We start from the raw sequence: 24,861 nt of genomic DNA, 5'->3' as shown, positions 1-24,861 counted from the left end.
TAAGTCATTTGCCAATAATAGAAAAGAGGATGGTGTTTTAGGGTCTTTTATTTATTTGTTTTTAAAATCATGAGTATCCTGGTGAATGGCATGTGGTTTTATATATGAATGATACTTTCTGACTAGGCAGCTATTTAGAGAATTGTCAATAATTATGATTGGCTTTAAAAATATGTATAGTAAGTAGCCATTTATTTGAAGACTGAGGCATGTTTGGTGACAAAGATGTCACCTTATTCAAAGGACATCCTTGTCACCAAATAGGCCCCTGCATACATTTGAAATGCTACCACTAGATTTTTTTCCTTTCAATTTTAATAGCTTTTGTTTTGTTTTGTTTGCAAATGTACACAAAAACCCTACTCCTATGCCTCATTGTGGTGTGTGGTAATCTTCTTTTTGTTCTTGCTGAATGTGTCTCACAGGCAAAAACTTCTGTATTCTGCCATGTTAGAAAAAAAACCCCAAAAACTTTGGGTATGATACTGGTGATAGAATGTACTTGTTGAGGACCAACTTAGCTAATGAGAAATATTTATAACCTCTAGGTTGGACACTAGGTAATGATTCTGTATTTTATGAGTTGCTATGGTGAACAAAAAATGCAAAATGATACTTCTTCCTATGTGGCCTTCTTCCATATCCATAGTAAGAGTGGCAGAAATTCGGCTAGGGCAGAAGATAGTATCAATCACAATTTTTAGATCAATATTGATCATTAATGTATTAAAATATAAATGTCTCTGGAAGGAATGAACACCATAAACTTTCGTTGGATTATTATTCTATAAAATCACATTTAATCTATGATCTCACTGAAGTAGCTATTTCCCCCAAGGTGCAGGCTGCAATCCATCCATGCTTTCTTATTCTGTGTGACTCTTATTCATGTTCTCCAGTAAATACTCCATGAGGGTGACATCTCACTATACTGGGGTTCTTTTTCTATATTCTTGGCATTTCATGAATAGCAGTAGAACACTCAGACTGCCCATCCATTATCTGTTGTTCTCATTAAGTGACTAGTCAACATCCTTTTCTGGTCAGACATCCCCTTCATGACATCCTTTTCTTCTGCATAATTCTTCATTGGCAACACATTAAATCTACTCTCATCAAGTTGTGTGCCTCTCCATTGCCTTCTGTTCTTTAGTGGCAACTTTAATTATTTGGATACTGTAGTATTTCATGATTCACACCTATCACTGGAAGAAAACTGATGTTACAAAATAATGGTCTTTTGTTTTAGAGAGAAGCTCTACTTCATTAAAAATACTATGCAGTTTCCCAAATACAATCTAGATCACTTTCCTTCTGTTCAGTGTTGGTCCAGTTCACTTTCCAAGTTAATGAATATCTGTCCAAGATATAACTCATTTGGTCTTTACAAAAAGCCTTTGAAGTCAATACTATAAGTATTATTATTCCCATTTTACAGGTGAGAAAGTTGAGTCTCAGAGAAATTACATGGTCAGGTGGCTAGTAAGTGTCTGAGGTATATTTGAACCCTGGTCTCTACCAACATCAAGTCCGGTGCATTTTCCTGTATCATGCTCTTTCTCTATCATCATATTCAAGGAGGATTATGAAAGGGTAAATGAGGCACAGCATAGTCATCTAGGAGGAATCAGTGGCTTAGCAAGGGGAAAAAGATACTGAAATGGGAAGTGAGAAAATACCAAAGACAAAATATGTCTGCTTCACATTTTTTCCCCAGGGCCAAATATGTTAGTAGGTGTTCGAGAAAAGTTGTGTGAAATGGAGCTGAGCTTTAAATTGGAGCAAGTAAGAGGGTAACTCAATGTGACCTCTCCTCCACTGGTTCATACACTACTCTTAGTCCCACGCACTTCCCCTTTTTTCCCTTTTTGGATTTCTGGTGCTATATGGTTGCAAATCTCGAAATAGGATTTTTCTGAAGAATCAAAGCTGTGGGTAGACAACTGAAAAGGTAATGGAGAGATGCATGACGGGCACAAGTACATTTCAGAAATAGTATAAGAGGTTTCATTGAAAAGATATTGTTGGAATAGGAATACCGGTCATGAGAAAAGAAGAAGGACGGGCAAGCAGTCCAAGTGTTCCATTATTACCCGCAGAATATAAACATGACCCAGGCACCCTCTCTAGTCTTCTTGATCTATATCTTGCCATTGGACCCAGATGGCTCTAGAGGAGAAAGTGAGGCTGTTGACCTTGCATAGCCCTCCCTCACTTAAGTCTAATTCACTTGCAACTCATGACATCATCTTCCTGATGTCATGGTCCTCTTCGAGAATGAAGGACAAACAACAACAACAACAACAACAATGACAAGAAACTTGACCCAGAGGAAAGCCTCCATCACCAGAGGTGGATCTTCTGTTGGGGATGTGTGGAAGGATGTAGATAAGAATCGCAGAGGATGAGGAGGCATGGGTTGGCTCTGAGCTGGGCTAACGTAGGGAATTCCCATGTCGTTGTCATCCTCAATCCTTTGAAGAAGAATCTTATGTGTGTGTATCTATATCCATATCCATATGTGTGCGTATGTATACATGTACATATTATATATGTGTGTATATCTATATGCATATATGTGCACATAGATATACACACAACTACACATTTATGTATATATGTTTATTTGTTGAGGGCAAAAGTTGTGTTGATGAAATTATGTTGACGAGCTAGCATTTATTTTGAACCTAATTAAAAAGAATTTGAGATGCAACATATTAAAGCCAGATATACAAAGTGGTTACTAAAAACACAAGTTGATTCCCAAGAGAGAATAAATGGGCATTAGGATAAAGGTAGTTTCTGAGTTAAGCTAGTCTGGTGGGGTCATATTCCTTTTGGATATTGCTTGTTTTTGTTCAGTCATTCAGTCATGTCTGACTCTTTGTGATCTCACGGACCATAGCACACCAGGCCCTTGTATCCTCCTCTTGAAGTCTGTCCAAGTTTAATTGCTAGATTATAATTATAACAACAACGATGATGATAATGATGATACCTATCGTTTATATAGCACTTCAATTTGCAAAGCACTTTACATATGTTCACTCTTTTGATCCTTTCAACAGCCCTGTGAGGTAGGAGCTGTTATTATGCCCACTTTATGGATGAGGAGACTGAGGCAGAGAGAGAACTTATTTGCCCAGGGTCACATGGCGCTTTTCAGTGCCATAGAGAATGAGGTCTTCCAAAACTACCAGGAGCAAGATTCAATCTTAGGTCGTCCTGAGTCTGAGTCCTATCTAGTGGAAATTTTAGAGGTCAGTGGAAGCCTTCCCAAAGCTCCTTGCATTCATAGGCACCTGCCTTTTTTGTTTCTGATGGATTGCCCTTTGCCCTGCCACATTTGCCTGGTTTTTGCTATACTCTGTTTTGTAACTCTAGACTTTTCTTTTGGACCTTGAAATAGTCTGCCTTTAAATCTCAAGGAACAGAGACACATCCATAATCACCTCTAAGTTGACTACAGGGCTTATTGATTAGCACACAAATCAGTGATGGAATATTCATTTGCTCCAAAATGATACAAGAAGATCTATGTATCTGTCTCTTTATTCCCCTCGGGTCCCAAGCTTAGTCTGGTTCTGGGAATTGACTCTGAATAAGTAATCACAAACCAGGCCAAAGTCTTCATCCAGACTCTAGAATGAGTCAGAGTGGTGAAGACAGTCAAAGGCTTGGTTTACTTGTGTTGAGATTGAAGAAAGAAATCTGGTTAGAGCTGTTTACATACATTTAGGGTAAACAGATCCCCAAGTACCTTTGAGTGCACTAATTATGAGCAGCTTAGAGAAGGCTCAATGCTAGGGTTGGTAGAATTCCTTTTGTGTCAGGAGTGGAATTCATGGGTTTGTCATTCATTTTTGTGTATAGGCTTCCCTTGTTTTTGAGAGGTTGGGGGGGAAGTAAAGAACCTAAACCAGTCGGGTTTCATCAGCTCATTACTTTTCTCCCCATTCTGCAGGAACTTAATTGACTTAAATTCTTCCTTCTTACCTAATTACATTGGCAGTGCTGGAACTTGGTATCCCTGCTGTTCCAAATGGTATTTCTCCACCATAGCTGTAATGATGATAGATTGATAAAAATATAGACAGATAGACAGATGTATAGATACATAATGACAGAGACAGACAGACATGGTTAAATAGATATCAATTTCTTAGCACTTAAATGTTTGCAAAGCACATATTATTTCACATGAAGCTTTTGGGTACCTTTTTCTGATGACCTCTGTTGTAGTTAGCAGACCTGATGGCTTCAGGCATATCAACTGGCTAAATGTTAATCCTCTTGATTCTGGATTTCCTCATCACCCTCTCATATTTGGTTGTAGAGTACTTTCTGGCTTCTTACTCAGTGGCATAAAAACATTACCCTATATGGGGATAATGTTCCCCTCTAGGATGAGATAAAACATTCAAAGCAAGAAACCCTGTGGACTTCGATAGCCTTACTTGTTTCTGAACAGACTGGTTAGGCATGGTCCTGGGCTCAGACATCCTCCCCAGCCAGCCAATCATACTGATTCCTATACCACCAATGTGCTAGAAAATTTTGAGTGAAGAGTAAAGGACAACACAGCTAGGTGGCTTAGTGGATAGAGTGGATAGACGTGTCTTTGTGGATTCAAATCCAGCCTCAGCACTTACTAGCTATGTGACCCTGGCATCACTTAACCCTGTTTGCCTCACTTTCCTCATCTGTAAAATGAGCTGGAGAAAGAAATGACAAACCACTCCAATATCTCTGCCAAGAAGACCCTAAATGGGGTCACAAAAAGTTGGACATGACTGAATGAATAACAACAACAACAAAAGACCTGCCCCCTTTCCTGAAGCAGCTGTAATTGTTAGAGGTTTTCTGGCCCTCCTATTCCCCTACCAACTATCTTTAAAATCAAGGTTTCTCATCTGCCCAGTCATCATTCCGTATGTCAATGAGGATGATCCACTTCAGGGCAATTTTGCAGACTTCGTAAGAAAACTCTGGACCTCTGATGGGAGAAAGCTGCTAGCTATTGGACTTGGTGGTTTTGTAGGTTAGCTTAAGTATGCAGTCATCTTTTGCCTATTGACATGGAGCCTGGAATGAAATGAGATCATATTGGCTGTCTCTGTCCAAGAAGAGTTTGTTGACTTTGAGAAGTGCTGGACAATGCATAATTGGCCTCCCCTTTGCCAGAACTCATCCATCAAAGTCAGGATAGAGGAATCTTAAACATCCATTTAGTATGTCCCTCTCCCTGATTCAGCCACCCATATATTCCAGGGTCCTGTCACTAGTAATATCTGACTTCCTATTTTCTCTGATATACATGTGTCTAGAGATAGATTGCCTGTATTGTGGGCACAGTGCTAGTAACTGTTGTGGCAAGTATCAGGTGACCCCCCAAGTGAATTCTATCTATAGCTGTCCTACCTGGCCCCTGTCCAGCACTGGAAGTCATACTTTCTGATTGCTAGACTGTCTGAAGCCCTTCTTAAGAGATTTTAAAGCTTGGAGAACTTTACATTTATCCAGGAAGAGCAACTGCCACATGCCACAAGATGATCATTGTAGAAGTAGAAGAAATTTCCCCTTGGGCTTCAGGTCTTGCATGATGAAACCTAGCCTCTGCTGGGGTATGTCTGGTCTCACACTCATATAGTACTAAATCCTAACTTTCCTTGGAGGAACTTGAAACTGAGCAAAATAATATAATATGAAACTGACAAAATAATATGTGTCTGGTCTCACACTATATAGTACTAAATCCTAACTTTCCTTGGAGGAACTTGAAACTGACCAAAATAATATGATTCAGTGATCTTGACCACTTGGTAACTAGCCTTTCAATCACTCGCTTCTATGAGAATTTCATCTAGATACCCTCAACTATAGCTAACTTCTGCTCATAGCCAAGAGAGCTATGCTATGTCAGAAAAACCAACACATCCAATGATATAGAGAATGGGTCCTATAAACCCATTAGAAGAGAGGTAGAATAAAGGATTTGGGTTCTAATTCTGCCTCAAGACACTTATTAGCTGTGAGATCCAAAGGAAGTCACTTAACCTCTCCATGCCTCAGTTTCCTCGTATATAAAATGAATGAGTTGGACTTGATGGCTTCTAATGTCTCTTTTAGCTCTAAATCTCTATGACCCTATAATCCATTATGTATATAATTGCAAATCACTCTTATTACAGGAGTTCAGGCTCTAATTGAATGACTTTATCCCACATTAGAGCTTGAAAGCCAGGTCCTATAGAAATTCCTGGAGGTCAATATATGGTAAGGTTTGAGCTAATAAGTAATTTTATTATTCTAAATACCCAAATTAACAATAAAGGACATATAAAGATGATAAAGAAAGATGCTGTCTGCATCCAGAGAAAGAACTGATAAATAGGAGTATGTATAGAATAATTTTACATACATACATACATACACATATGCATACTTACACACATACACACACACATATATATGTATGTATATATATATATTTGTGTCTAATGGTAGCCATTTCTAGGGTGGTGAGGGAGGGAAGAAGAAAAAGAAAAAAATAAATTTACATGATAATTTTGTTACATATTTAAAGAAATAGCAAGTTGTATATAATAGATTTACAGGTTAATGTGCAATCTTTTTTTAATTATTACTATACTATATTATGGAAATACTTATTTTTATCCCACAAATTAAAAATAAAATAAATTAAAAAATATATATGCTAGGGTTTATTCTGCCCGTATGTATCCTCCACCAGAATTCTAGCTGTTTTCATAAAATTGGAGAACAACATCTCTCTAGTGATTATTGAGCCTTGAATGCCATTGTAGTATGAGACTAATACCACTCCATCCTGATTCCTGATTTACCACATCAGTTTAAACAAAGTTATATCTTTTCTGTCCTGGACCATCAAGGCACATGCAACTTAGTGCTCATGGAGGAGAGTGAACAGAAAACTACATTCCTGGCAAAGTAAAGGCATTAAATATGCTCCCCATCATGTTTTTGAGGTTTAGGGGTATAGGGGTTTAGGGGTGCTGGGACCTCAAAATCACAACACGCAAGTCCTGCCCGAAAGAATTTGACTCACACCTTCTTTCAGCCAAAGACAAGGTTTATCAGAATGTCGGTCATATTGGGCAGACTCTTAAGGAATCTGAACATTACTGAGCTATTGGCTAGATTATAAGAATCTGAACAGTGGATAGATTTTAAAAATCTGAGCACTTTAATGAGACAAGATGAACCTTATATGCAAAAAGACTATGGGAGGGATCTAGAAGTGGCCAAGTAGTCTATGAAGTAATAGAACTCCAGAGACCTGGACCAAGTGGCCAAGGAAGAAAGGAGCCTAGATAGGATTAAGGGTGGGAAGTGACCTGGGGCCATAGGGAGGGAAGACAGTGGAGGGCTAGGCTAGGTTTAGGGTAACAGAACTGGGAGATTGGGTGTAGCCACAGTGAAAGGCCAGTGGATGGTATTATAGCCTCAGGCAAACTCCAGAGATTTGACCATGTGGGAAAGTCCAAGGTTTTTCCTTTTTGGGGTCTAGATCCCATCCTCATCAATGTTGTACCTATGCAATGCCCTTACCGCATGTAAGCACCTTATAAACTTCATATTTCAGGAATTAGTGGGTGGGCTTGCTGTGGGGAGCATGATAATTTAACTCAGTAGGGATTCCAGAGCAACATCCTTTCCTCATCAGTATTGTCTTAACCAATCAGGAATAGAGTTTGCTTTTAGTCTGAAATGTGCAAATAAAACTAGGAAGAAATCAGGTTCGGTGTGGAGATGAGATAGCATTTTGCAGGAGTGTAAACACATGAATCCTTGGAGAATGATTGTTCTCGAGTGAGGCACAATGGACAAATTCTGGGACCTCCAACACTTTTTCTGTAGGTGTCTTCATGAGGATCAGTGTCCCCCAACCCATTTCTAAACCCTATCTACTCCTTTTAATGGACTTTCAGCTTTTCACTAAATAAATAGTCTGGGGCCTGGGGGTGGCAAAGGGATAGTTATCTAGCATTTAAATAGCAATTTAAGGTTTTCAAAGCACTTGACCAATATTTCTTTTCTTTATCACTACAATCTGGGAGATAGGTGCTATTATCATCCCCATTTTACAGGTGAGGAAACTGATGCACAGAGAAGTTAGATGATTTGCCTAGGGTTATGTAGCTAATAAAGGTCTAAAGCTAGATTTGAACTCAGGACTTCCATACTACAAGTCCAATGTTCTACCCACTGCACCATCTAGCTTCTCAGGAAACCTTAATTCAATTAATCTAGCTCTGTCACAACTCTTTCCACAGGCCACATTGCATGCTTCAAAATAATGTAGTTAGAGGAATCATTTGGTTTCAGGTGGCTATGGATATGCAGTGATATATCACACCCTCAGCATCCTTTAGGTTCAGGACCTTATCACAGTTGAGTCTAGCAAGCTTTAAAGGCTCTTATAGGCCCTGCCTAATTCCAAAGTATCCATGTTATTAGATTTTTTTTTTTTGCTGTATTTCAGGATCATACTGACAGCTAGTGGTTATTGACACCCTTGTAACAATACTTTATTGTTATTATTATTATTATTATTATTATTATTATAGCTTTTTAAGCAACTAGATGGTACAGTAATATTAATTCTAATCATAGTAGGAGCTATGTTCCAGGCATTGTACTAAGCACTGAGGATTAAAAAGAAGCAAAAGACAGTCCCTGCCCTCAAGGAGCTTAAAATCTAATTAGAAAAACAATATGCAAATAAATATATGCAAAGCAAGCTATATACAGGATAAATAGGAAATAACTAACAGGGAAGGCATTTGTATTAAGAGGGGTTGAGGAAAGTTTCCTGTAGGACAAGGAAGTCAGGGAGGTCAGAAGTCAGAATGGAGGAAGGAGAGCATTCCAGGAGTGAGGGACAGTGGGAGAGAATGGCCAGAGCCAGGAGATGGAGCGTCTTGTTTGTGCAATAGCCAGAAGGTCAATGTCATTGGAGTGAAGAGTATGTGTCAGGGAGTAAGATTTAGGGAAATTGGAAAGGTCTGTTGTTATTGTTCAGTTGTTTCAGTTGCCTCTGACTCTTCATGACCTCATTGACCCCATTTGGGTTTTTTGCTTTTTGTTTTTGGCAAAGATACTAAAGTGGTTTGCCATCTCATTCCATAGCTCATTTTACACATGAGGAAACTGAGGCAAACAGAGGTTAAATGTGCCCAGGATCACATAGCTAGCAAGTATCTGAGTCTGGATTTGAACTCAGGTCTTCCTGACTCCAGATCCCATACTCTATCTATTGAGCCACCGGCTGCCCCATTGAGGGGAGGTGGGTAGGGATAGGAGACTGGAAAGGTAGGAGGTAGCTAGTTTATAAAGGGCTTTGAATGCTAAACAAAGAGTTTTGTATTTGCTCCTGGAGAAAATTGGAAGTTACTGGAGCTTATTGTGTAAAAGGTGACATGATCAGAACTGCATTTTATGAAAAGCTCTTTAGTGACTGAATGGAGGATGGATTAGAGTGGGGAGAGACTTGAGGCAGGCCAGCCCACTAGCAGCCTAATACAATAGAACTGGCATGAGGTTATGAGGGCCTGTATCAGTGTCAGAAGAGAGAAGGGGACATATTAGAGAGATTTTACAAAGGTGAAATCCACAGGTCTTGGCAATTGGAAAAGGGTGGGGGAAGGGGCTTGAGAAATAGTGAGGAGATAGAGTGTTAGACCTGGAGTCATAAAGAATTGAGTTCAAAACCTGTCTCAGACACTTAGTTAATTGTGTGATTCTGGGCAAATCACTCAATCTCTGACTGCCTTGGTTCCCTCAAATGTAAAATGGGGATTAATAGCACCTCCCTCAGGTAATCGATGTTGTTATAAAGAATTCTGGGTTGTTACAAGAATCAAATGAGACATGTGAAGCATTTTGGAAACATTAAAGCACTATAGAAACACTATTATTATTAATTAATTATCATTATTACTAACAATAATTTGAGAAACATATGATCTAGTATATAAAAGGGCCAGTTATGGAGTCAGGAAGCCTTGGGTTCAAATCCTGCCTCTGACATATACTGTCTTTGTGACTGAGCAAATCACTTATCTCAGTGCTCCAGCCAACTCTCTAGGACTGTAAGTTGCTGATGAGTTAGGAATTTCTGGTTTGTTCTGATATGGTTGGGTTTGATTTTGGTTAGGAATGTTTGCTTTGGTAAAGGTAGTTTCCACACAAGGAGTTCAGCATACAGACGAAATCACAGGCTGCCATCTCGCATCCAGCAACAATAACAACAAACTCCCAGAAACCTGACATTTAAATAATGCTTCACAGTTTACAAAATACTTGCTACAAAATACAACCTTATAAAAATAGCTTCCTTCCCTGTTTGCCTCCCCTGTCCCCATATGCTTCTGTTGATATCCTACCCATCTCTTCTTTCCATAAGAAGTCTTTTCTGATTCTTTCCAAAAGAAGTAATCTTTCCCTCTTTTGAACTCTCATAACTAGTTGTTGATACTTCTTTTTCCTATTTTATATTTGAGTTACTTGAATCCATGTTATAATTCCTTGAAGACAAGGCCTTATTTGTATTTGTGTCTCCCCCGGGACCATGCCTGGTGCCTTAAATATGGTAGATACTTAATAGATATTTGCCAAATGACTAAATGAAAACATATTCATCTAATTTATTCACAATCATTTTTTTGTATTTGGTTTCACAGCAAGCATTGATTAAACATTTATTATATACCAGGTTACTGTGTTAGGTCTTATGAATGCAAAGACAAAAATGAAGGAGTGCCTGTCCTAAAGAAGCTTAGGTTTTAGTGGAGGAAGAATTGTAGAAATATTCTTATTCCAGGGGAAAAAAAAACTGCTTTAAGGCAGATAACTACCTGAGGTATAGGTAGCTTTTGTTATTGAGTCATTTTCAGTTATGTCTGACTTTTGATGAACCCATTTGGAGTTTTCTTTGCAAAGATACTGGAACAGTTTGTCGTTTCCTTCTCCAACTCATTTTATAGATGAGGAAACTGAGGCAAACAGGGTTAAGTGACTTGCCCAGGGTTATACAGCTGGTGTATTTGTGTAGTTTAAGTGTCTGAGGTTGCATTTGAACTCAGGTCTTCCTGACTCAAGGCCTAGTGCTCTATCCATTGCACCATCTAGCTGTAGGTAGCTAGGAATATAGTAAGTATCTGCCAGGAACTACTTTAAAATTCTTATAAGTGCAAAAAAAAATTCGTCCAAGCTACGTGATGGCAATCCTATAATTTCTATTTCTGTTATTATGAAATGTCTGTGATGTAGGAATAGATCATTTAAATGAACTCTGATGGGGTAGAGTTCCAAATGAGGTTATCTATTTTTGAGAAAAGAGTCTCAAAGGCACATTGTGGAGAGGAACTAGTTAAGCAATAGTACAAAAGAAAAATGTTGGGGTTTTAAGGAACAAGTAACATGTGAGTCATCAATGTTGCATTTCCGTCTCACAAAAAAATAGAATAAAACACGATCCATGCAATAAACAAGAGGATGGTTTTGTAGGAACCAGGAAATGATTCTCCCACTCTCCTCAGCACTGGTCACACTCTTTTTCAGGCTCTGCCCACACGTGCAAAATGCAAATGTCTCTCTGTACATGCAAAGAACTGAAAAGAAAAAAAATATTTCCGATAATGTCGACCAAAAATAACTTTGATGCAAAACATTCAGATAGGTTGGGTCTATATAATCCCAGAACAACTGGTTGAAAAGCAAAACATCCAGTGAAGCAGATTACTTGGTCTCATACATTAATAAAAAGCAACATTTTACTGAGTTTTTTAAAAAATCCTGATTTTATTGAAGTCATTGGTTTGTGCAGACAACCATGATTAGGATAAAATTTATTTCTTTTTTTTTCTTGAAATAGTCACAAATAACCTTAACTTTCCAACTTATTTTGTACTTACAGACTTTGCTTTTGGTCTTCCCAACATGAGAGGGAAATAACTATTAATAAGCATAGGGAAAGGTACTAGATCTATGATTTCATGGCTACAGGGAACTTCCGGGTGAGGAAACCCCCTCAATCAATGCAGGTCAGCATCTTCTCAGCAACTTCGAATCTTAGAGCATTTTCTAGAGTGTGGAAAAGTTAAGTGACTTGCTCAGGGTGATATGGCCAGTATGGATCATAGGTGGTCTTCTTGGCTTTGAGACCAACTTTGTCACCATTTTTTTTTTTAAAGTTTAGAAAGTTAAAGCTAATTAAGCAATTCATTATTAAGTATATATCCCCAAAAGGTCAAAGACATAAAGATAGGTTATGTGTTTGTATATATATATATATATATGTATATATGCACGTTTATATGTATATGCATGTATGTAGGTACACACACACATATATTCATATCAGTATTCTTTGTGGTAGCAGCAACTAGAATTATAAATGATGGTAGTGATGATGACTAAGGGAAAAGAAGCATAAGTATTGTGTGTGAAAGGCCTGTTAGGACCTAGAGGGCCACATGTGACCTTGAGGCCTCAGGTTCCCCACCCCTGGGGTATAGTAATGCAAAAATCATCTGGAGTTCTTCCACAAGGCAGTTCCCACTGATTAGTAGGCAGGGCATGCAAAGTCTTTCATGACCCTTATAACCACATTCCCCTACTTTATTTTTCTTGTCATGGAAATACCAGCTGGTCCCCATTCATATTGGGAATAATGAGTATTAATTAAAAAGGATAGGAACAAAGTATTAAAGTCAACTTTAAGGGTCATAGTATGGGAAACATTAAATACATTATAGGAGTAATGATAGTATACAAAAGTTAAACTTAGCTGACTTGAAAATGTAAAAATAATTTTGCAGATGGAATTGCTTTCTTTTCTGCTTTTATCTATGTTCTATTGGATTATTATCTCATGTAAAATGTTCACATTTTTATCCTTCTGCATATTTATCCAAAAAAATAAGCAATTTTGGGATAAGGTCCTGTCCCAATTAAAACCCCATCTGAATTTATGCTCTTTTGTGATTTGAAGCTTTGAGGGATGATTGAGAGTCACTCTGAGCAACATGTGGTCTCACCCTGCCACAGAATATTTGATTTGTATATCTTCTAAATGAAGAAACAATAGGGTAAAACATAGAGTAGGAGATGTTTTGGTTTATAATGAGGCCTCAAGAAAATGACACACTTGAGAAAATAGCCAGTTAGAACTAACCTAAATTTCTTTCTCCCCACTGTGAGGTTTACATGTCTGAAATTGTATTGTGTCGTCCTTAGGGCACAGGAGATCTTGACTGTCACTTTAAAATTCAGAAGAACTTGGAGAATGGATCCATAAGTCTGGAATCAGTGAAAAGCAGAGGCCTGTTCGTTGGACTTCTGCCGGATGGTCAAATGAAGCTGGTTCTTTACATTAAAGATGCAAGTGTTTTCTTCTATCCACAAGTCATCCAATGTATGTTAATAATTACAAAACAAAATCCGAAACTTAAACATTTTAATATTTACAACAAATTATGTTGTGGAATACCAAAGAATGTAATAATATTTAGGACAGAATGTCTATTCTGCTGAGTTTTTTTTTTAATGTGACAAAACCATATTCAATTCAATATAATATATTTATTATGTTCTTACCATGTGTAGAAGTATTGTGCTTGGAATTATAGGGAAATAAAATAAATAATGCATATTCTTTACCCTCAAGAAGCCTATAATTTAGTCAGGGAGTTGATGATGATAACTGCTAACATTTATATAGCACTTACGGGGGCGGCACTGTACTAAATACAGTGCCTGAGGTTTAGTGACTTGCCCTGATTTGAACTCAGGACTTCTTGACTCTAGGCTTAGTATTCTCTCCACTACGCCATTTCATTGCCCCAAATATACAGATAACTAAAGGGCAAGATGTATACTATGATACCATACATTGAGATACAATCAAAATGTAAAGGGAAAGAGCAAAAGATTACATTTACTACGAACACGTGAAAGAAGAAATAACATTTTGTATGAGCCTTGAGAAATGGTTACAATTGGAGATTGTGATTTAAGGGGTTTTAATTAGTTACTAAGGATAATGACCTTTTAAAAATCAATCAATAAACATCCATTAAGCAACTACTATGTGTCAGGAAGGGGAGGCTATCAAGCTTGTGCAAGCACTCTCAGATGTCCTTGGTTTGTAATTGACCTCTGTCTTGTCACCAGACCTTCATCTGCTCACCTTTATCTCTTGCCTGTTTCTTACTTCCAGACCTTGTTAAACTAGTGTTCAGTTTGCCTATCATTCTCTGGGCATGCTCCAGGGGATCTACCTAATCCGATGAAGGACTTCCTCAAATTCTCTCACATGAAGGAGTTTTCCATTGCTTGTTCCACCATCTCCCTCAACCAATGTGGCCCATCATTTTCTTTTCCAGTCATAAATTTTTCTGATGTTCTACTTTTATCACATTCCCTAAATAATTCCTCGTTGGGCAGCTTGCTCATTCCACACCCCTCATACGTCCCTCCAATCTCCGTATGCCTTTCCTTGCTCTTTGAGTGATCCTCCATTTTAATTCTTTGAAGAATGTAATATTCTATGACTTGGAGTCAACAGCACATTGTCTTTTTCTCTTGAATCCCCTGCCCCCTTATCCCATTGCTGATTTTGTCCTACCAAACCTCAGCTCCAGATATCTCCCAACATCTGCTGCCTTGGCTCCTACACATACTGCCAAACAATGCTAGACAAAGTCATGAAACTATGATGATTAGGTTGACTACAGATAAAGGTTTTGCAGTCTCAACTGGGCTCTCACTGCAGCCATCCTTTTATGCCTCCCTTGACTTACTTTCCCTCTCACACAGCGGCTTTTCATTCTTCCTCAAACCTCTCTAACCCCCTTCCACCCCCACCTCAGCCTCTTGATTAAGAACATTTCCTCACATTTCAGAGAAAATTATACCCATTCACTGAGTTTCAAGGATTTTCTCTTCTTCCCGATTTCTCTCACAGGGGCTCCTTGTCACCCAAATGCTCCTCGTCATCTAGATGCCTTCTGCCATTATTTCCTCCTTCATTGCCCTCTCATAGGAGGAAGTGGCCTTTCTCTTTGCCAAGGCAAACTCCTTTGTGCATACAAGATCCCATTCCATTTTGTCCTCTCTCGCATGTTTCCACCTCTATCATCCCCACTCTCTTATTTATCTTCAATCTCTCTTTGTGTTAAGGTTTAGGGGTGCTGGGACCCTGAAATAATGAAACACAGGTCCTGCCTGAATGAATTTGATTTTCTTTCAGCCAAAGACAAGGTTTATTAAGAATCTGCCATATTGGCCAGACTCTTGAGGAATCTGAACATTTGTATTTCTAACGTAAGTGGACCAGATTGAATCTGAGCACCTTGGCCTGATTTTAAAAATCTGAGCACTAGGCTAGACTCCTAAAGAATCTGAGCCCCTTAATGGAGGGGAGATGGATTTTTATGTACAGAAAGACTGTGGGAGAGATCTAGGAGTGACCAAGTAGTCTGAGGTGACTGTGAGGAGGATCTGGATGGCCAAGGGAGAAATGGGGTCTAGATAGGATCAAGGAGTGCAGCTCTAGGGTGGGGCCAGGTGCAGACAATGAAAGGAAACTGGGAAAGGTCAATGCCTCAGATGAAAGGCCAGTTGACTGGGATAAGTAGATGCCACATGCCAGAGACTGGGAAAATTCAAGGAGGGTTGGGGTGGGGGGAGTTTCCAGAACCCATACCCATCACTTGTCAACAGCTTTTTCCCTACTACTTTCAAATGTGCCTTTGTCTCCGCATCCTCAAAAAAATCCTCACTTGATCCCTCTATCCCTGTTAACTCTCATCCTAGCTCTCCTTCCTTTTGTGGCTAAGCTCCTTGAGAAGCCTCCCTACAATAGATGTTTCCACTTTTCCTCTTACTCTTTTATTAACTCTCTACAGTCTGGCTTCCTACCTCATCATTCAGCTGAAACTAATCTTTCTAAAGTTACCAATGACCCTTTAATGACCAAATCTAATGGCTTTTTCTCAGTCCTCATCTTTCTTGATCTCTCAGCAGATTTTAACACTGTTGATCATGCTCTTCTCTTTGCTATTCTCTTCCCTTTGGGTTTTTGGGGTACCACTCTCTCCTGGTTCTCCTTTCAATTTGACCACTCCTTCCCAGCCCCTTTCCTGTATCCTCATCCAGGTCATGCCCTAATCTTGGGTGTCTCCCAGGCCTCTGTCTAGGCTTCTCTCTTCTGTTCTGTTCTGTTCTGTTCTCTTCTGCACTTTGCTTCGCTTCACTTCTCCCTCTATACTAGTTTGAGCCTAGTTACTGCAGAATAGTACTGATAAAAGCAGGAAGTAGAGGAAGAAGACATAAGGTATTTTGTACCAAGTTCAAAGAAAAGAAGATGTGTCTGAATGTACTGAAACATGCATTTTACTTTGAATCGTGCTCTGTTTTAGCTACATGATTAAAATATACGATGTATCACCAAATGTACATTTTTGTTAGATTTTCTGGCACATGCCAATTATTTTCTGGTATGCATCCGGAGGAGAAAAAAAAAACAACCCACTGATTATTGACTAAAATCACACACACACACACACACACACACACACACACACACACACACATGCACATACACACACTTTTTTCTTTCTAACAATGCACCATTGGCATACAGTGATTTCACAAATCAATTAAAATAACTAAACTTGTTTGTAGGGCTCACATCTTCCCTATTCTATAATTAGTAGTTGATTTTTTTGAACCAAAGTATAGGACTTTACACTTATCCCTATGACATTTTATGTTAGTTTTGTTGTTAGGCTCTCAAAATATTATTGGATCCTAATTCATTTATCTAGCAGATTATAACTTTCCTGAGGGACCTGGGAGCAAGGACCTCCCACGGGCTGTTTTTGGGGTGGGGTGGAGTTTTCCATGATGCAGAGGGAGACTTCCCTAATCCAGATTGACTGCCACTAGAATAAATGTTATTGTTCAACAGGTTTCTAGAAGTCTGAATTTAGTTTGGCAATGTCAAGAATCATGTTGAAGATACAAAGTAAGGGAGCTAAAGGGGTCCTGGGGCAGAAAGCAACATTTGGATAAGAATTAAGATTATTGGCCTCTATCTTGTGTAATAGGGCAAGTAGGTGGTGCTTTGGCTGGAGCACTGGGCTTGGAATCAGGAAGACTCAGTCCTCATAAATTCAAATCTGGCCTCAGATACTAGTTCTGTGACCCTGGTTAAGTCACTTAATCCTGTTTGCCTCAGTTTCCACATCTATAAAATGATCTAGATAAGGAAATGACAAACCACTCCAATATCTTTGCCAAAAAAACACCCTGAATGGGGTCACAAAGTGTCAGACACAATTGAAAAAAGTTTTCTACCATGGGCAAAGGCCTTATCCTCTGGAGAAATGGCCATCTCAAATTGCTGGTGGATATCTATTATCTCTCCCACTTTTGTATCATAACCATTGTCAGTTAAAGCCCTTGACAACCACATTCTAACTGACCTGTCTAAACTTATATATTTCTCCCCTTTGTACACTGTTCAGCCAAACTGGCCTTGCCGGTTTTCAAACATGGCACTCATGTCCCATGTCCATGCCTTTGCATTGGCTAGGCCTTGAACTTCCTTTGTCCTCACCTCCACCTCTTAGAATCCTAATTCTCTTCAAAGCTCAGCTTAAGTTTCACTTTCCACACAAGATTTTTCCTGATGCTCCAGCTGCTAGTGCTTTCCTAAAAAAACAATACATGTGGTATATTTTCTATATATGAACATCTTATCTCCCTCATGGAATAGAATATATATTCCTTGAGAGCAGGCATTGTTTCATTTTTTTCTTTCTATCTCCTGTGCCTGGCACAGTGCCTAGAACATAGTAGATATTTAATAAATCCTTATTGATTGAATTATCAAGTTATTGATAAAAATGAGGTCTAGGACATAGTTAACAACAGCCTTTGGGACACTCCTGTCTAGTTAGATACTGCTCTACAAATCAGCACTCTGTGTACAATTCTTAGCACAGTTATAGATTCTCCCAACTACGCTATCATCTAGACCAGGGATGGGGAACCTGTGGCCACGAGGCCACATGTGGCTCTTTAGATCCTCAAGGGTGGCCCTTTGACTGAACACAAACTTCATAGAATAAGTTTTGATTCAGTCAAAGGGCCGTAGTCAAGAACCTAGAGGGTCCCATGTGGCCTCTAGGCCGCAGGTTCCCTACCCTTGACTAGACCATATTTTTTTTCATTCTTTCTATAACAATATAAGAGATTTTGTCCAAACCCTTGGTGACTTCCAGATATACAATTTCACCTTTGTCAGGGAATTTCCCCTTCCCACTCTAGTACATTTTAAACCCTCTTGATAAGACCAAAAGGTCTCAGGGCAAACATGGTCTTTCCATTCTTCCATCTGTCAGAAAAGGGCTCTTTTCCCAGATAAGAGTATTTCATTTTGATATCATATCATAGCCTAGAAAACCAAATCCTAGTTTCAGTACCATTAATACGTCTAGTTATTTGCTTCAATCAATAAATAAGCATTTATTAAGGACCTATTCTGTGTTATGTACTGGGTTAGGTCCTGGAGACTCACGTACAAAGAATGTTGTTTAGTCATTTTCAGTCATGCACGATACTTCTTGATCCCATTTTGGGGTTTTCTTGGCAAAGATACTGGAGTGGTTTATCATTTCCTTCTCTAGCTCATTTTACAGATGAGGTAACTGAGGCAAATAAGGTTAAGTGACTTGCCCAGGGTCACACAACTAGTAAGCATCTGAGGCTGGATTTGAACTCAGTCAGTTCTTCTTGACATCAGGCCCAGCATTCTATCCTCTGTGCCACAATCCCTACTTCTAAGGAGTCCATCCTTCAGGTATTTTAAGCCATCCTCCAGAAAACCAAATCCTGTGGCTTAGCACTATCAACATATCTAGCTGTTTACTTCAATCAATTAATCAACAAAGGATGAAGCTCTACTTAATCTCTGTTCTCAAGGATCTTACTTCCCAAGATCAAATTCCAAACTCCCAGCCTTGAATCAGATACGTAGATGAAATTACTACTTGTTTCCCTAATTCCTTTAGTTTCTGAGCCTGCACTTCAGATTCTTTCTAGAGATGTTTCCTAGATGTGGCTGGACTGTGTGAAGCGGAATGGGGAACGTAAGTGCCTCAAGCACAGAGATTACTTGGTTTTGTCCTAGTATCCCCTAGCAAAGTGCCTAACACAAAATAGGCACTTAGTACAGTACTTGTTGAATTAAGTGTACTTGAAATGTAGATTGGAGGTAGAGAAATATGAGTCCTAAATTTTTAAGAGGGTAAGACACCAGAGGGCATCTAGTCTGAATTTTAATTTTATAGATGAAGAATATATGATGAAGATTACAGAGATTAAATGACTTGTCCAAGATCACACAGTAAGTGACAGAGGTGGGTTTTGAATCCAGGTGTCCTGTCACCTAAACAGGTCTTTTTATTTGACCTTGTTGAAGTTACAAGAGATGTTGGCAGGGAATGGGGTATCAGGAAAGATTTCCAATTTTAATTTAAGATTTTTCTATGTAAATGAATCAATTAATAGATAAGAAAATATTTATTTATAACTTACTATGTGGAGGTAACTAGAAGGATCAATGGATAGAGCACTGGGCTTGGAGTCAAGACTCCCTGAGTTCAAATCTGGCCTGAGATACGCACTAGCTGTGTGACTTTGGGCAAGTCACTTAACCTCTGTCTTAATTCACTGGAGAAGGAAATGGCAAACCACTCCATCATCTTTGCCAAGAAAACCCCATACGGAATCACGAAGAATTGGACATGACTGAACAACAGCAACATGTGCCAGACACTGTGCTAAGTACTGGGGATAGAAATATAAGCTTTATAGACTTTTTAGTTTGTGGAGCAATGGGTGAATAGATTTCTTTTTTTCATTATTTAAGGGATTTTTAAAATATCCATTTGGAGGAGTTGGGAGACAGTCATTATGTATACAACACGTAAAAGAAATTTAAGTTTGATATTTCAAAACAAGGTTCTTCTGTAGACTTCAAAAGATTATTTTCTACATTTATTTACCCTTGCCCTTTCAGGAATTCATTGAATAACAGAATACTTGGAAATAGGGAGAGAAATATATTTTAAGTCAATATCCTGCCTTGGCAGGCAAGGAAATGTATACAATTCGTTTCATCCCCAGCCTCTGGCCAAATAATGTAGTTCTGAGACATAGATACCATGGAAGAGGTTATAATGAGGAGGAATTATAATTGAGGCATGCACATTTCATGCTCCCTAGTCTTAGTTATATAACCTGGACTGTCCTGTCTATCTCATTTAACAAATACACTTAAAAATTATTACTAATTTGTTTTGAGAAGAGAATCAGAATCCTCTTAATGACTAACATTTTTAAAGCTATGTTTCTATCAGAATTGTGATTGACGATTCTATTCTGATTAATCTGAATAGTAAGAATTTATGATACAATCAGGTTACTTAATTTCCAAGGAAATAAGAAAAAATTGTTGTTTTGTTTTCACAAACATGAATTTGCTATAAGACGGGGTGAGCTTGTCACCAACTCAAACACATCTTCCAATTTTAGAGCTGAAGGTTTGGAGTGTGGGTGAGCCTTTTAGCACTGAGATGAGTCCAGCTTTCTAGCAAATGTTCTCCTCAGTTAATCCTTGTCATCTGGTTTCCTGGGGATAGGAATAGAAAGTGGGGGGAAAAACCCAACAACCAAGCCTGAACTCATTCAGGAAGCTACAAGGAGGTGGGAAGAAGACAGAATGACTATTCCTGCTATTGTTAACCAGATAAGAAAGGAATTTTCTTTTTCTTTTGTGAGGCAATTGGGGTTAAGTGACTTGCCCAAGGTCACACAGCTAGTACATGTCAAGTGTTTGGTCTGAGGCCCGATTTGAACTCAGGTCCTCCTGACTTCAGGGCCAGTGCTCTATCCACTGCGCCACCTAGCTGCCCCCAAGAAAGGAATTTGATGTCTTAAAGTATTCATCTGACCTATGAACAAGTTGAATCTCATGCAGGTCTGTGTTATATGCCACCAGTTGGTTTCCTAAGGCTCAAGTGGTCTTTTTTCCATGATAGGCTCAAAGCCTGTATTGAGAGTATTCCTGCTGCCCATCTCTAGTGACAAAAGTCCTCCTACCCTTGAATGAAATCTACACAGATTAATAGAGTTATTACATACAAGAAGGGAGAGGCAGGCATCCTTTCAAGGTTCATATTTTGCAAGCCTGGATGGAATTGAGAGACTATTTGATGACTGACATCATAGAATCACAGAATCTGGGAGCTGAAGGTAGGCCGCAGTGACCTTATAGAGCAGGAGTTCTTAAGCTTTTTTATGTCATAGGCCCCTTTGAAAGTCTGGTGAAGTCTATGGACTTCTCAGAATAATGTTTTTAAAAGCACAAAATAAAATACATGGAATTACAAAGGAAGCTAGTTATATTGATATTTAGTTATCAAAATATTTTTTAAAAAATAAATTAACTGATCACAGGTTAAGAATTCATCTAAGGGGCAATTAGGTGGCTCAGTAGATAGAGCACCGAATCTGGAATCAGGAGTATCTGAGTTCAAATTCTTCCTCAGACATTGGATGCTTACTAGCTGCGTGACCCTGGGCAAGTCACTTGAACTCTGATTTCTACACACACACACACACACACACACACAAGAACTAACCTAGTTAGCCTGTTAAGAACTAACCTAGAACAGGTTAAGATCTAGTCCAACACATTCACTAAATATCACATACCCAACTATAACTATATAACACTATAACATACCCAACAAGTGGTTGTCCAGCTTCTACTCGAAGACCCCTAAGGAGTTATGGTCAAGGCTAATACAATTGTAATTTTTTAGTCACTTTGGCAAATTGCTTAGCTTCTCTGTATCTCCATTCAGTTTCATTTTGGGCCAGTGTGTTTGAATTGTTATGTATGTAGAAGGCATAATACAACTGTTTTATTCAGTTTTAGTTTATGGGATCATAGATTTAGTGGTGTAAAGGACCTTAGAAGTCACCTAGTCCAAACCCTCATTTTTACATATGAGGATTCTGAGGCCTATGAAAGTTAAGTGACTTTTCCTCCTGATTGCACAGGTGATACGTGTCAGAGCCAGGATTAAAACCCAGGTCCTCTGACTTCAATCCTTTCCAGTGCATCACAATTTTTTTAGACCATATTTTTTTTCTGGGAAAACTGGCTTACTCAGACATCTGAATATAATAATTAGATATTTACCTAGGAAAAGGACATGGACACTTCTGTCTTCATGAGCTTATATTTCAAGATTAGGAAAAGTCCAGATGGACTATCTGGATTTTTTATAAGGCTAGTTCTATATATTCCATTTACAATGAATACATTTATATTGTGTTAGGCTGTGAAAAGAGAACACTTGGCCAGTACAGTAAATGCTTTTAGCACCTACAGCATATCAGGTATTCTTTTTAGGACCTTTATATGAATGATTGCATGTAAGTATTTCTGTATCTCATGAGATGTTAAAAAGAAGATTCCTTTCTTTTCCCATAATTCAAGGAATCCTTTCATACAGGACATAAAGCCCTGATGACCATAAGCGTGAGTAGGCAGAAAGAATTAACATCTGTGCTTTAGCTCCTATTTTAAATTTGTATTAAAATAAAAAGAATTTTTTCAAGCTGTGGCCTTATGGGTATATGCAAATTTGCTTGCTTATATTAAAAATGCATTAGGTGAATACTTTTCCCTCTCCTATTGCTCTGTATAATGTCAGTTTACTAATCAGTTCCAGTAGAACATTTTGACCCACAAATCATTTGTTATTAATTATGTGTATTATTTACATCAGTGTATCAATGATCTCCTTGGTTCAGGTACTCTCTCCATTGATGTAGATTTCAACCTATCCTTTCATTTTGTATGATTCTAATCTATATCTTTCTATAAATCATACAAAGGGATTTTACCTAAGGCATTGCCATTCTCTGATCCTGTCTAAATTTTGTAGATACCAATTCGACATGTAGACTTTCTAAATTTTGCTACTCTTGACCAGTTTGCTGCCTAATCTGGTCATACATGTCCTTGGTGATGTGTTTTCAGCATCTTCTTACTTGCAGTCGTCAACAGTAATAAGATACAGTCTGCATATATCCACTTTATAACTTTCCATTGCCCTTTGTGCAAATTGCAATTTTGGGTGCTCTGGTGTAATGTAATATCATTCTTATTCAAGCAATGTACTATGGTGTTCGAATTTTTAAAAATGCATAAGGCAGCAATTACCTTTCAGGTATTAGTGCTGTAGAAACTCCGAGTTTTTTTTTTTTTTTAAAGCTAATAGTTGCTTCAATACTTCAAGGATATGTAATATCATCATCATGGGTACTCGCTCCACCAATACAGATCTTAATAACTTTATAACTTACTACATAGTCTGAGAGTTTCTGGGGCTAAAACAATTCAATCTTCTTTTACTCATAGGGCTCTTCTTTTTACCGATGACACTCTTCAAACTCACTTAGGCAAGTCAATCAATAAGCATTTATAAAGCATGTCCTATGTGCCAGAAATGGTTCTAGGCTATGGAGATACAAAGTAAAAAATAAAACATGCCTTGCTCCCAAGCAGCTTACACTCTTTGTTTGTGGATCGCTCTTTTTCGGCCCATTGCCTGGCCCATACACAAAACCTTTCCATTATGGCAGGATCTGCCAGAGCTTGTCCTTTGTTAATGCTGCTTTCAAGAGCCAAGGGTCCCCTTTGCACCACAGCGTGCCCTAAGTGTAGAAACTAGTGGCTGACACTGTGTATAAAACAAAGGGCAGAATTAATAACTGCTAAAGTAGGGTTGATACTTTTTTAATCTGTTGGGTTGCTGTCGTTAGAAGTCTTCAAACAGATGCTGGATGATCCCTCATTATAGTAGCAATTCCTCTCATGTATAGGTTGAACTAGAAGGCTTCTAAAAGCTCCCTTTCAGCTCTCAAGTTCTGTCATTCCGCGAATCTGTTGTTTTGGTTCTTGATACTATTGAGTATGTCACAGAATCACAAAACTTCAGAGTTGGAAGCACCTCAGAGGCCATCTAAGACAACCCATACCTTAGCAAGAACTCTCCTTTATGACTTCCCTATAAAACTTCAAGCTCATTAGCTCCAAAACTGTCTCTTCCAGGTCTGGTCAGCTCTAACTGTTCAGAAGCTCTACAAAGTCAAAATATGCCTTCTGCAATTGCCATCCACTGCTCTTGCTTTGCCCTCTTAGCAGTCTTATCCCTCATACCCTTCAGATATATGAAGACAGCCAACTTATCCCACCACAAGTCTTTTCTTGCCTAGGTTGAATATCTCAGTTTCTTTAACAATAACATATATGACATGCTTTTGAAACCTCTCAATATCCTAATCTCCAACCTTTGTGAAGCAAGGCAAACTTGAGAGGAGTTTTACAATTTTAAAACTGAAGTATATTAAAAACATCATTATTAAGACCAACCAATTTAATCTTCATTTTTTGTTTTTGGTCATTTTGAAACTGTTGTGAGACATTACCCCTGAAGAGCATAGCTGCTTAGCACTCTGGGTCCTGGTTTATCCTTATAGTAAGTAAAGAAATCTTTGTATTTTGAGGTACCTGTACTCTTTCAGCTGAAATATTAAACCAACAGTTACTTGTACCCTTTGGATTCTAAGCTATTATTTGAACCCACCCCTTTACTTTGAAAGCCTTCTCAACCTTAAACAATTGATGAAAGATAAAAGTCTATCCCATTTTTAAAGATCTCATGA

General features: G+C 38.5%; 1 protein-coding gene across 1 annotated transcript in view; it reads left to right on the top strand.

The window, feature by feature from the left end:
- Window positions 1-24,861, top strand: part of LOC114031725 (lipoxygenase homology domain-containing protein 1-like) — a gene marked incomplete at its 3' end in the record, with an annotated part of 576,714 nt that overhangs the window by 163,848 nt on the left and 388,005 nt on the right. Inside the window, exon 17 of the mRNA XM_027846874.1 lies at window positions 13,285-13,462. Coding sequence (XP_027702675.1) covers window positions 13,285-13,462 — 178 coding nt within the window. The remainder of the gene's footprint in view (window positions 1-13,284; window positions 13,463-24,861) is intronic.

The sequence above is a fragment of the Vombatus ursinus genome, unplaced genomic scaffold (genome assembly GCF_900497805.2).
Source record: "Vombatus ursinus unplaced genomic scaffold, bare-nosed wombat genome assembly UNPS02015255.1, whole genome shotgun sequence".
NCBI lineage: Eukaryota > Metazoa > Chordata > Mammalia > Diprotodontia > Vombatidae > Vombatus > Vombatus ursinus.
This window is presented reverse-complemented; position numbering and strand designations above follow the sequence as displayed.